This window comes from Hyaena hyaena, unplaced genomic scaffold (genome assembly GCF_003009895.1).
Source record: "Hyaena hyaena isolate Hyena2069 unplaced genomic scaffold, ASM300989v1 scaffold_58, whole genome shotgun sequence".
NCBI classification, from domain to species: domain Eukaryota; kingdom Metazoa; phylum Chordata; class Mammalia; order Carnivora; family Hyaenidae; genus Hyaena; species Hyaena hyaena.
In genome coordinates, this window is record NW_024080689.1 from 2,945,312 (window position 1) to 2,958,819 (window position 13,508).

The 13,508-nt window shown below is 57.2% G+C and overlaps 1 protein-coding gene across 2 annotated transcripts in view; it reads left to right on the forward strand.

The window, feature by feature from the left end:
* PIK3R5 (phosphoinositide-3-kinase regulatory subunit 5) overlaps positions 1-6,986 on the forward strand; it is a 73,775-nt gene extending 66,789 nt beyond the window's left edge. The window contains exons 10-19 of one of the 2 annotated variants that reach the window (XM_039231536.1): positions 132-855; positions 959-1,109; positions 1,419-1,526; positions 1,909-2,037; positions 2,149-2,242; positions 2,378-2,454; positions 4,376-4,469; positions 4,551-4,633; positions 5,052-5,164; positions 5,274-6,986. In XM_039231536.1, the coding sequence (XP_039087467.1) occupies positions 132-855; positions 959-1,109; positions 1,419-1,526; positions 1,909-2,037; positions 2,149-2,242; positions 2,378-2,454; positions 4,376-4,469; positions 4,551-4,633; positions 5,052-5,164; positions 5,274-5,421 (1,721 nt within the window). In that variant the 3' untranslated portion in view covers positions 5,422-6,986. The remainder of the gene's footprint in view (positions 1-131; positions 856-958; positions 1,110-1,418; positions 1,527-1,908; positions 2,038-2,148; positions 2,243-2,377; positions 2,455-4,375; positions 4,470-4,550; positions 4,634-5,051; positions 5,165-5,273) is intronic. The other variant, XM_039231537.1, reaches the window with a different exon arrangement.
* Positions 6,987-13,508: the final 6,522 nt, after the last annotated feature.

A 13,508-nucleotide genomic window follows, 5' to 3' on the forward strand; every position in this document is an offset into this window, starting at 1 on the left:
CCGGGGTCCCGGGTCTGTGCACCTGCCTCCCACCAGCTCCCCCCGGAACAGAGCAGGGGGCAGTGCTGGAGCCCTGGGCCGCCTTCACCCTCCTCCCGGGCCCCGACACCCAGACGGTGCCTCCCCTTCAGACATCCTGCAGGAAATTCTGCTCAAGGAACAGGAGCTGCTCCAACCAGGGATCCTGGGGGACGATGAGGAAGAGGAGGAGGAGGAAGATGAGGAGGAGGAGGACTTGGAAACGGAAGAGCATTGCGCCCAGAGGGACTCCCTGCTCTCCACCAGCTCCTCCGTCTTCCACGACTCCACGCTGTCCCTCGCCTCGTCCCAGGCCTCGGGGCCCACGCTGTCCCGCCAGCTGCTGACCTCCTTCGTGTCCGGGCTCTCGGACGGCGTGGACAGCGGCTACGTGGAGGACAGTGAGGAGAGTCCCTCCCCCGAGGGGCCCGGGAGGCCCGGCAGCCAGGGGCGCAGGGCGCACCGCAGGCCCGGGCAGAAGTTCACCAGGATCTATAAACTGTTCAAGAGCACGAGCCAGCTGGTGCTGCGCAGGGACTCCCGGGGCGCCGCGGACGCCGCGGACGCGGCCCTGCCCCTGCGGCGCGCGGGCAGCCTCTGCAGCCCCCTGGACGGCGCGGCCCCGCCGCCCGCGCGGCCGCAGCGCTCCCGCTCTCTGCCGCAGCCCAGGCTCAGCGCGCAGCTGCCCAGCTGGCTCCTGGCCCCCGCCTCGCGCCCCCAGCGCCGGCGCCCCTTCCTGAGCGGGGATGAGGACCCCAAGGCGTCCACGCTCCGCGTCGTGGTCTTCGGCTCCGATCGGATCTCCGGGAAGGTGGCTCGGGCCTACAGCAACCTGCGGTGAGGCCCAGGGCGCGGTGCGGGCGCCGGTGGGGGCACCCGGGGCTGCGGCCTTAGGGTCCCCGGGAGGGACTCTCTTCTTACGGCCTTCTTCCTGCACCAGGCGGCTGGAGAACAACCGCCCCCTCCTCACACGGGTGTTCAAGCTTCAGTTCTTCTACGTGCCTGTGAAGCGAGGCTCCGGCGCCTGCCCCACCCCTGCAAGCCAGACGCCCCCACTCCCCGCGGACTCCCCCAGGCAACCCAGCCCCGTAGTACGTCCGCCGCGCCTGGCCACACTCCGTGGGGAGGGAGGGGTCGCAGAGTGGGCGCCCTGCATCACCTGTGCCTCCGGGGGCATCTCCCGCAAGAGCCTCGCTCCCAGGAGGGGCCCCTCCCCTGCCCTTAGGGGCCCCTCCCCTGCCCTTGGGGGCCGCCCTTCGGAGCGTGATGTGGACTAAAAGCTGTTAGACTTCTCTCAGGGCAGGCGGGGAGGGGGCGTCGCAGAGGCCCGGAGTGGGGGTGCGCAGGGTTGGGGCGCAGGCCCCCCGGGGCTGCGGGCTGACGGCGCCCCGCCCCCCCAGGAGCTGGAGAGCACCACTGATATCTCCCACTACCTCGGCATGCTGGACCCCTGGTATGAGCGCAACGTGCTGGGCCTCATGCACCTGCCGCCGGAGGTCCTGTGCCAGGTAGGGGCCCCCGCAGGGCGGGGGTTGGGGGGGCACCTGCTGGAGTCACCCTGGTCTTCGGGCATCCAGCCTGGAGGCTCCAGGGAGGACCAGAAAGGCCTTGGACTTGAGCGGTCAAGGTGGACAATGGGAAGCAAGCCTGAGCCCGAATGGAGGGCAGCGACAGGGAGGGTCCCCAGAAGGGCCCAGGGGACCGTAGTCAGGCTTCACCCCCGGCCTTGTCCAGCCCAGCAGGGCCCTCGCCGGTGACCCGGGTGTAGCGAGGCTGGGCTGCGGGTGCCCCTGCCATTCCGTGTCCGGCCGCCATCTCACCCCCCACTTCCCTGGCTCTGCGTGTCCCTCTCCCTCTCACGCTGCCCCCTCGCGCGCCCCCTGCCCTCAGCAGTCCCTGAAGGCCGAGCCCCGGCCCCTGGACGGCTCCTCCGGGCGGCTGCCCATCCTGGCGGACATGCTGCTCTATTACTGCCGCTTCGCCGCCCGGCCGGTGCTGCTGCAGGTGTACCAGACGGAGGTGAGCCCCGCCCCTCGCGGCCAGCCCCGCCCCCTTGCCCTTGCCCTTGCCCTTGCCCTTGCCCTTGCCGCCGGAGGGGGTGGGGCCCGCTGATGCCGCTCCTCTCCGCAGCTGACCTTCATCACCGGGGAGAAGATGACCGAGATCTTCATTCACTCCTTGGAGCTGGGTCACTCTGCTGCCACACGGGCCATCAAGGCTTCTGGTGGGTGCTTCTGAGCTGGTGCAGGGAGGGGGATGGGAAAAGGAGGAGAGGAGACGGGCCCGGCAGATGGGGCCCCCGGGTCTGTGAGGGGCCCCCTGAAAGGAGAGGGAGTGAAGGTCTGTCTCTGTGTCTCAGGTCCTGGCAGCAAGCGCCTGGGCATCGATGGTGACCGGGAAGCCATCCCTCTAACACTACAGATTATTTACAGCAAGGTGAGGCGGGTGCTGGGGCTCCTGACCCTTCCTCAGCTCCCTGTGTTCCTGGGCCCCAGTCTTTCAGCCGGGAGGCTGCCCTGGAGGGAAGGGGAGGGAGGGGACTTCCTTCTCCCCCCACCACCCATCCCCCCCAGATGTGCTCAGCACCTACCGTGAAGTGTTAGGGCCCGGCTGCAGGGCTGAGGGTGAGAGGGGCAGGGGTGCGGCATCCAGAGGGAGAGCCCGAGGTCTGCAGGGCTGCGGTGCCCAGTGGGGTGCGTGCGTGCTGGGACCCGGGTCAGAAGGGAACCACAGGATTTGTGGGGTGCAGGAGGGAGCGGCGGCATGGGTCTCTGAGCATCACACCCGGGGTACAGGCCATGAGAGGCTTGACCTCAAAATGGGGATCCCCCAACCCCCTTTCCTTCCTTCAGTCATTCAAAAGATCCTCATTTAGCCCCACTCATGCCAGCTCTGTTGAGGAGGGGAGACAGCAGCCAAGGAAGTGGGCAGGAAGGACTACTGTCTGAGCACTGGGCGCCAGGTGTTTGGGAAATACCTACCATGGCCCAGACGGGGGGGGGGGGGGGGTCCCGAGAGTCACCAAGTGCTTGCGGTCCAGAGGGAGCAGTAGACATTGCTTAGGTGATTCCACACAACGTATAAGTACAGCTGTGACAAACAGGTGAAGGAGAGGTTCACGGTCCCTTGAGAACCTTTAAGAGGATCATTCAGTCTGGTCAGGAAGGCCACACAAGACTTCCCTGAGAAGGGACATCGAGTCAGTACTGGAAGGAAAACGAGGAGTTAGTTAATTAGGCTACGAAGAGAGGGATGTGCTCTCCGGGCAGCGAGAACGGCATGTGCAAAGGCCCTGGGGTAGGAGGGAACGTGTCCTCACAGAGCACTGAGGAGGCCAGAGGAACTGGAGCAGAGACCGTGCATGGGTGAGGCTAACGGAACTGGCAGGGCCAGAACACCCAGGGCCTTGAATGTTGTCCTTGTCCCAAGAGCAGTGGGTACCCTTTGAAGGGGCTCCAGTTGGGTGGGTCTGAGGTCTGGAAGCTCCCTCAGGCTGCAGGGGTCCATGGGGGACGTGGGAGGGCCTGTTAGGTGGCTCTGGCTGGGTGTCCAGGAGGAAACGTGGGTGGCCTGCATTCGGGGAGGTGAGTTCTGCGAGCAGCAGGGCTTAGGGACGGACCAGAAAACAGGAGCCCCAAAGTCCTGGCTTTCAGTCTTCCGCGACCAGAAGCAGCCCCGGTCGGGTGCGGGGAGGCCGTGAGGGTGGGAGGGGTGGAGTCTGCGGCGAGAACTCGCAGCTGCATGGCTGGGCCTGGGCTCGGGGGCGGCGGGGAGATGGGTGTGTAGGAGCCACCATCTCGGAGAGACTAGCGGGGCAGAGAGCGCAGGGCCGGGGAGAAGGCCCCCGAGCCCCCCGCCGTGGGATGGCGGGCGGGCAGGCCCCAGCCAGGGGCAGGAGTGTGCAGGCGGCAGTGGGCACAGCCAGGCCCTCCCGTGAGGTCAGGGAAGCCCGGGACTGAGACGTGCACTTGAGTTTGGCAACGCGGATGCCCCAGTGAAAGAGAAATCCAGACCTCAGGAGGGGTTCCGGCCTGGCCCTGTCTGGGACCCCAGGCCCGCGGGCCCCTCTCTTCTTCACTCGGGGCTCAGCCATCATCGACATGACCCTTCGAGATGCTCTGAGCTCTCGCACCCTCTGATCCATGGACCAGGCCGGGCACCTAACGCTCCTTCCTGGGCCATCAAGGTCTATATGGGGGTCAGACGGTTCTTGGTGCACGAGCCAGCAGACTCAGGTGAATGTGTGGGTCTGGGGCCACCTGTGTGAAGAGCAGGTAACAGGCCCCGCACCCCCTTCCTCGCCCCTCCTCCTCCCCCCCCCCAGCCCTGAAAGAGTCTGGCTCTGCTGTGTTCCCAGGGGGCCATCAGTGGGCGAAGCCGCTGGAGCGACATGGAGAAGGTGTGCACGTCCGTGAACCTCAGCAAGGCTTGCCGGAAGCTGGAGGAGCTAGGTGAGCGCACGGCGGGGTGCAGGGAGGGGAGGAAAGGGGCCCCGAGCCTGGCCTGAGCCCCCCCCACCCCCCGCCCCACAGACTCCAGCACGGAGGCCCTGACGCTAAACCTGACCGAAGTGGTGAAGAGGCAGAACCCCAAGTCCAAGAAGGGCTTCAACCAGGTAAGGGCGCCCTCTCTTCACAGCCACGCCCTGCGGGAGCCCGGGGCGCATGCAGGCACCTGCCTGTGTGTGTGCATGCGCCAATGAATGGGGTGCAGTTTGCGGTGCGCCCTCCGTGGGTGTCAGGGGCGGAAGGGGAGCCCCGTGGGAAGACATGTCTGCGTGCAAAGGCTCCTTGTCACGGACCCCGGACCTCACGAGGGAGGGCAGCAGGCTTTGTCCCGGGGTTTGGGGGGGCAGGGGCATGTTTCTTCCAGACTCCGGGAGGGTGGGGGCCAGGGAGGAGGGAGGGCCTGATGGAGGCCGTCAGCCCCTGAGACCTGCTGCTGGGCTTGGGGACAGGCCCAGGGACAGAGCTGCCGAGGGCTGGCAGTTCGAGGGGGCCGGCGATCGGGGCTGATGGGGGCCTTGCTTGCAGATTAGCACGTCACAGATCAAAGTGGACAAGGTGCAGATCATCGGCTCCGGCGGCTGCTCCTTCGCCGTGTGTCTGGACCAGGATGAGAGGAAGATCGTGCAGAGCGTCGTCCGGTAGGAAGGGGGCCCAGGGAGGGGACCCACTTCTACGCCACCCCCTAGAGCCCCCAGAAGGAGCTGCAGGGGTGAGGGGGGCTGCCCTTAACTCGCGCCTGCCCCACAGGTGTGAGGTCTCGCCCTGCTACAAGCCGGAGAAGAGCGGCCCGTGCCCCCAACCCCAGAGGTTCCCGGGCCCCCACGCCCAGGCCTCACCCGACCTCTGCTCGCTCCTCTGCCTGCCCATCATGACGTTCAGCGGAGCTCTGCCCTAGCGGGGCCCTCAGCAGCCGGCCTGGGAAGCCCTGGGCAGGCAGCCTCCTCGGAGCCACTCCCCACGGCCCCACGCTCGCTCCCTGTGGAGAACTGAACCGCCCTCTGTTGCAGGCGGTGGGGGCTTGGTGGATTCTGGGTCCTCGGGGCTCCGTTCAGGAAAGACACAGGCATTGGGGAGAGAGCGGCTGGCCACCCAGCCCCTCAGATTCCTCTTGGGAGACTGGAGAGGGATGGACAAGCTGACCTCCAAAGGCCCCGGCCACTAGGGTGGTCTGGGATCCTTTCTAGAAAGATCTGAGCCTCTGGTGCTCTGGGGTCTGGTTTAGGCCTCCTCTCCCGACCTTGGCCAGACCCCCTTTTACTTTGTCAAAGACTTGGGGAACCCTTTATATCTGCAGTTGAGTCCCCTCTACTCTGGAGTTCAGATGGGAGAAACAAGGATAGGAATTTGTTTCCAGACTTTCAGTACCGCCCCCCACCTCTCTCTCTCTCTCTTTCTCACATTAACACACACACACACACACACACACACACACACACACACACGCATGCAAATTCCCCGGGTCTTTTGAAAAACAGCACTAATCCTTCACCTGCCTCCAATCAGGACCTGGAACATTCACTTGCAAGCCCCTTATGGATCTGCGAGCCTTGGGGGACAGGACAGCCATGGATTCGATAGCAGCTCAGTTAACCTAGCTAAATGACCAGAAGGAAGTTAATTAGCGTTCTTGAGCCTCCACTTCCTCTGCGCCAAGACCTTGGGGTGGGGGGGGGTGGACAATTGTCCACCGGGCCCCTGGCCCAGTGGCTGGCTCCTGGCCAGCCTCAGGAAAGATTAGCAGCCTCACCCTTAGACGCCGACTCCCCCTGTCTGGCACCCACCCCTGGAAGGAAGCTCTCTCTTCTTTCACACCTTTCCGATTCATCATGAGGCAGGACCGAGACTGAGGGGGTGAGGAGTGGTCAGTTTTACCTTCCGAAGGAGGAATGACCTTGGGCGAGATCCCAGAGTGGGGTAGATCGAGAGCGTGGCTTTGAGGGGCTGCGCGCCTGGCTGGGGTGGACGGGTGGCCGAACATGAGAGCCAAAAGGGTTAAAGCCTCCAGATCCAGGTGGTTCGGAAGCTGGAAGCAAGCTCAGGCCAGGGTAATCGGGTGGAGGGCAGGGCTGAGGACCAGGAATTCGGGCGGTAGAGGTGGAGAAAGGGGCCGCGGAGGAAGATGACTGGATCCCACCCAGAGCCCCTCCTCTGCCTCCTTCCCCGCTTCGCCCGCTCCAGAGCTTGTGGGCTTGCGGGAGCCCCTGAGACGCCAGCCCAGATACAGCCTGAGAGACGTGAACAGAGCGGTCCCCCCTCCCCGCCCCCCACCAGCCATCTGCCCCTGCTCCAGGCTCCAGAGAGCAGCCGACCATATACCTTTGATCGTTTTTGTTGTTGTTGCATGAACAAGTTCTACTACAGGATAAACCTATCCAAGAATGAATGAAGAAAATTTAATATTATTTTCAAATAAAACTTGGTTAGTCTTGGACGCAATGACCTGCCGTTATCTTGCTGCCCGACCGTCAACTGTCAGTTGCTTCATTCACACAAGCCACGTCACAGGCAGCAACGATCAGATTCTTGGGGTGGGGGGCGGTGTTCGTGTAGCTGTTTGGTAATTCTCCTCCCTGGAGAGAATATATTTGGGCTGAAGTTTTCTCCGACACTGTTCCATTGAAGCCTCGTCATCCTGCAGAGAGGAAGGGAGGCGAACTCATCGCTGGCCCTTCGGATCTGGGGCTGTTCTTAGACTTGGCTCACGGGGAGGGAGAGAAGAGCAGGTGAAGGTAGAAAGGGTGTGGGAAGACACCTGTTATCGGCGAGGAATAGACAGGCATCAGGCTCGCACCCTAACCCCCAGGGAGGGAGGAAGAAGGAACCGTGAGATGCTCTAGTCTTGCACCAGCTAGCTGTTGCAAACAATAAAACACACCTAACACACCTAACGTGCATCCACAGGACATCCAGGGATGCCTTGATCCAGGCGGGGCACCCCAGGGGCCTGGGAGCTGTCTGTTTGGCCGAAATTAAATTGGCCCAAATCAGTGAAACACATTAACCCAGGGATTCAGATAAACTCAGCAGATCTCACTCAGTCTGGAGGCTGGGACTTTGCTTCTGATATTCTTTCCCCAATCCCGTAGCCCCAGTCTAAACATGAAAATACCAGACAAACCCAGATGATGGGGCCTTCTTCCATAGGCTAATCTGACTAGCACTCTTCCAGGAGGTCACGAAAACAAAGTAGGACTTTGAAACTCCTAGAAAAGGAGACAGGGAACCTGAAAACGAAATGCAATGTGGTGCCCTGGATTGGACCCCGAAACAGAAAAAGGATGTTATTGGAAGAGCTGGTGACATCCCTATAAAGTCTGAAGATTAGCTTTTAATTCTTTTAAGTTTATTTATACATTTTGAGAGAGAGGGAGGAAAATGTGAGGGGGGAGAGACAGAGGGACAAGGAGAGAGAAAATCCCAAGCAGGTTCCTTGCTGTCAGGGCAGAGCCTGACGCGGGGCTTGAACCCATGAATTTGTGAGATTATGACCTGAGCCGAAGTCGGATGCTTAACCAACTGAGCCACCCAGGTGCCCCTGGAGTTTAGTTTTCAAAAAACAAAAACAAAAAAACCCCACATAGACACACATACACCTCATTGTAAGACTCCTGGGGAAGAAAAAGGTAATGTGAGAATCTTAAAGACAAAGGGAAAAAAAATACCCTTTATCTTCAAAGGATCAACAAGCAGCTCCCTTCTCAAAAGAAACAGTGGAAGCCAGAAGACAATGAAACAACATCTTTAAAATACTGGGAAAAAATTCAATTTAGGCTTGTTCAATGTTTTTTTTTTTTTAAATTGTATGCTGTTCACAAGAGACACATGTTAAGTATATAAACACAGTCTGAAAGCAAAAGGATCAAAAGGGTGCTGTTATACTAATATCAGACAAAGATTTTAAGGCAAGAAGGATTTTTAAAAAATAATAAAGAGGAACATTTTATAAAGATCAAAAAGTCGATACAACAGAAAGTTACCATGATCATAAATCTGTATGCATGCAATAACATCAATTTAAACTGCAAAGCAAAAATGGACAGAATTAATGTCTCCATAACCATAACGAAGGATTTTATTACACCTCTCTCAGTATCTTAAGAACAAACAGACAAGAAATAATAGAGATATAGAGGATCTGGACAACACAATTAACACATTTGATCTTATTGAAATAGAATACTGCCTAGCAACAGAATTCATATTATTTCAAGTACAGGTAGAGTATCAAATTTCAAATGATTGAAACCAAAGAGAGTATCTTCATCTCAAAAAGACAGAGAAATAAAGGTATAAATCCTAAAGAAAGTAGAAGGAAGGAAGTGTAAAAGCAGAAACCTACGAATTAGAAAAGCATTGTACTAGTGGATAAGGCTCTAGTGAACAAAGTATCAATATCATGTGTGAATAAGAGGGCATCTCTGCAGATCCTATGCACACTAAAAATATAATGAGAGGATATTATAAATTGACCAATAAATTTGGCAATTTGGATAAGATGGAGAAGTGCCTCAGAAATACCATTTGTGAAAGAAATGGATTTCCCAGGTAGGAAAATATACATGAAAGAAATTGAAGCCATTCTTTTTTTTTTTTTTAATATTTTTTTAAGTTTGTTTTGAGAGAGAGACAGCACGAGAAAGGGAGGGGCACAGAAGGAGGGAGAGAGAGAATCCTAAGCAGGCAGCGGCTGCCAGCACAGAGCCCTACATGGGACTCAAAACTCAAAAAACCATCAGATCATGACCTGAACTGAACCCAAGAGTCAGACGCTTAACCAAATGAGCCACCGAGGTGCCCCAAAACCATTCTTTTCTTAATTAGACTGGCAACCAAGTTTTTTTTTTTTTTTGCTACCTCCATACCTCATACATATTTCAGAATATCATATAGTTGGAACTGTACAGTAACTAGCCTTTCCAGATTGGTTTCACTCACTTAGCAATATGTATTTAAGGTTCTTCCTTGTCTTTTCATGATTTCACAGCTCATTGCCTTCTGTTGCTGAATAATATTCCATTTTGTTGATGTACCCAGGTTCGTTTCTTTACCCACAGACATCTTGATTGATGCCAATTTTGGGCAATTATGAATAAAGCTGATATAAACATTCACGTGCTGGTTTTTGTGTGGACATACGTTTTCAGCTCCTTTGAGTAAATACCAAGGAGCACAATTGCTCGATCACATGGTATAAGTATATTTAGTTTAGTGGTTTGGGGTTGTTTTTGTTTTTGTTTTTGTTTTTCTTAAGAGGCACCTTGGTGGCTCAGCCAGTTAGGCATCCAACTTCGGGTCAGGTCATGATCTCCCCATTCGTGGGCTCAAGCCCCACATCGGGCTCTACACTGACAGTGCGGAGCCTGCCTGGGATTCTGTGTCTCTCCCTCTCTGTCTGCCCCTCCCCTGCTCACACCTCCTCTCTCTCAAATAAACCTAAAAAAACAAAAAGCCAAGCTCTTCCAAAGTGGCCTGTGCACTTTTTTCGTTCTTGACAAATGTATGAGGGTCCCCGTGGCTCCACATCCTCACCAGCATTTGGTGGTGTCACGGTTTTGGATTTTATCCACCCTAATGGGTGTGTAGTAGTATCTCATTGTGGCTTTATTTGCAATTCCCTAATGACGGTGACACTGAGCATCTTTTCCTGTGTTTGTCATGTGAATATCTTCTTTGGTGAGGTGTCCCTTCAGATCTTTTGCCCATTTTTTAAACTGGGTTTTTTGTTTTCTTATTGTTGAATTTTAAGAGCTCTTTGTATATTCTGGAGACTGGTCTTTCATCAGATACACATTCGACAAATACTTTCTCCCAGTCTGTGGCTTGTCGTTTCATTCTCTGAACAATGGCTTTTGAAGAGCAAACGGTTATTTATTTATTTATTTATTTATTTATTTAATGTTTTCTTTATTTCTGAGAGAGAGCATGAGCAGGGGAGGGTCAGAGAGAGGGAGACACAGAGTCTGAAACAGGCTCCAGGCTCTGAGCTGTCAGCACAGAGCCTGACGTGGGGCTCGAACCCACAAACCGTGAGATCATGACCTGAGCCAAAGTCAGACGCTTAACCGACTGAGCCACCCAGGCGCCCCACAAATGGTCATTTAAAAATGGCATCCAGTTTATCAGTTTGTTCTCCTCTGGAAGCTCAGAGCACTGATCTGTCATCATCGTCAGACCTTCCCAGAGGCCCCTGACATCCAAGTCATGCCTCCTGCCGGGAACCCCTGGGGCAGGGAATGCCTAAATCCCCCTCAAACTTCTCCCGACAGAGAGCTTTTCCGTTTCTGTGGCTTCCGACACAGGGAGATGTGTGTGGACCCCGCCTGTTGGGTGCCTGCCCAGGGCTCCCGACTCCCCTCCCCCACGGCCACAGCCACCACACCCTCCAGCCCTGGGATCCCGTACTGCTGCCCTGGGGCTGGGGGCTTCTCTCTCCCTTTCCATCTCTGAATGCCTCTATTTCCTCAACCCCACCAGTAAAATCAAGGGGAAAGGAAGCCGGCTCCTCAAGCAGGTGGCAGGCTGTCCCCTACCTGTGCCACTTTATTTCTCTCTGTTCCTTGCAGCGGGCACACTGCATCCTGGCTCAGGCCACGGTCCCCTGTGTCTTAGTCGGCTCAGGCTGCCCATAGAGCGGGCCGCTTAAACCACAGACCCTCATTTCTCCCAGTCTGGAGGCTGGGGCATCTAAGATCAAGGTGCTGGCAGGTTCTGTGCCTGGTGAGGGCCCACTTCCTGCTCTGCACATGGCCACCTTCCCACGGTGACTCTGCCTGGTGGAGAGAAGAGGCTCTAGTGTCTCTTCCTCCCCTTGGGACGCTGGGGCTCCACCCTCACGATGTCATCGAAACCGATGTACCTCTGAAAGTCCCCACCTCCTGATGACCATCACACCGCAGGGTCAACACACGAATTTTGGGTGGCCACAAACATTCAGTCCATAACATGCAGCAGCCCTGAGTGCGTGGTCCCTGGAAAGGCGCTGCGGCCACGCCAGCCACCTGCCCGTGGGCTCTCGGCACGGGGCGAGTGGGAAGAAGCAGAGCCCATTTGGGGACTCTCAGGAATTAGGGACTGGAAGGCTCAGCCTCGTAGTCACTGCAACTGACCAGAAAGTTGCCTGCTGGATGTCAGCGAGCACAAAGCGAGGTATCAGCGAACGCTTTTTTTTTAATTTTTAATATTTATTTTTGAGAGAGAGAGACAGAGTGCGAGTGGGGGAGGGGGAGGGAGGGAGGGAGACACAGAATCCGAAGCAGGCTCCAGGCTTCGAGCTGAACTGTGAGATCATGACCTGAGTGGAGGTCAGATGCTGAACCGACTGAGCCCCCCCACCAGGGCACCCCAGTCAGCCAACACTTTATAGCACTTAGTGTACACATGCCAAGCACTACCCGCGTGTGTTACGTACTTCTGGTATTATGCTTGTGCTTCCCAGCTGACCCATGAGGTGGGTACTATTATATGCCCATTTTACAGAGGAGGAAACTGAAACAGAGAAGTTAAGGAACTGGCCCAAGGTCACAGAGACCCGGGAAAGGGGAAGCCAGGCTTCAAGCCCACATAGCCCGGCCCCAGAGTCCCTGCTCTTAACCACTAAGCTATGCTAGTCCCTCAAGCCACTCATGTCGGTGTTGGGGACACGGAGCCCCAGAAAAATGAAGGTCATGCAGATATCGGAGTGGGTTGGCTTCATTGTAATGGGATTTTGGAGGAACTCCGACCGTTTCCACATGGAAGCCACGGTCTGCAGGCACCCCTGGGAATGGGGGGTGGGGGGGTGGGGGAGCAGGAGAGGGAAGCTGAGGTCTGAGCACGTGGGCAGGGCCCCAGGCAGATCTGCGCCTTCCTCTTGGCAGGGAGGGGGAGGCAGTCAGGAAGGAGGCCTTCTGGGAATGAATGGGGTCCTCAGAGGCCTGTGGAGAGGGGCGTTGTGGGGGGAGGGGGTGGACGGAGCAGTCCTACCCCGCCAGGATCGTGGGGCGACGGGGGGTACTGAGGAAGCCGCCAAGGGCTTTGCACACGCGCGCTGCAATCCCTCGGTTACAGAGAAGAAACTGAGACCCAGGCAGGAGGGGCCCGAGCAGGGACACCCATGTTACAACAGAGCCCAGCCAGGTCCCCTTTTTGGGGTGTATTTGTGCACCCAGGTGCGTGTGCGCATGTGCATAGGGGACCGGGCAGTTCGCATGAGTAATAAATAAAGGATTGGAGGCTTCGCGTTTTCTCAACGACCCTAATCAACGTCCAGCCTTCTGGGCTCCCCGACTTCCCTGACCCGCCAGCCGGTCCCTGGCCCTAGTGGGACTTCATTTGCGAGAAGACACAACGACAGTGAGAGGTGTTTTATACACACAAGAGGCTCCACGCCCCCCAGCCCCGCCGCATTCTGGGGGGAGCCTGCAACACCTGCTCCATAGCTCAGCTCCTCCAGTCCCCACCGAGAATGGGGGAGGGGAGGTGCACGGAGGCCAGGCCCCGCCCCCGCGGCAGGCTGGCCCCGCCCCCGCCCCGCCCCTCGCCCCGCCCCTCACGAGGCTGGGAGGGGGCAGGTGCGCTGCAAAGACCATCCTGGGGAGGGAAATTTTCTTCCCCAAATTGAAGGCCGGCTTGTGGGCCGATTTTCTCTGTATCTTGACTCACGTCAATATGTTACTGGGGCCGGAAAACGCAGACACTTAAATTTAAGGAAAGAATGTGGCTGATCCTCAGCTACTCGTCTCTCCTGATCTCCGAGTAAACAAAGCAAGTGGAAGATCAATTTGTGTCATCACCCCAGGCCTTCAACAGCGATGATGAAAAAGACACCGGGAAGGCGGGGCCGGGAGCTCTTTTTGACCCTGTGGGTTTCTGTAAATATGTGTGTCGTTTTTGTAATGAAACTGCAGGGGGCGCCTGGGTGGCTCTGAAGGCTGAGCATCTGACTGTTGATTTCAGCTCAGGTCATGATCCCAGGGACATGGGATCCACCCCCAAGCTGAGCGT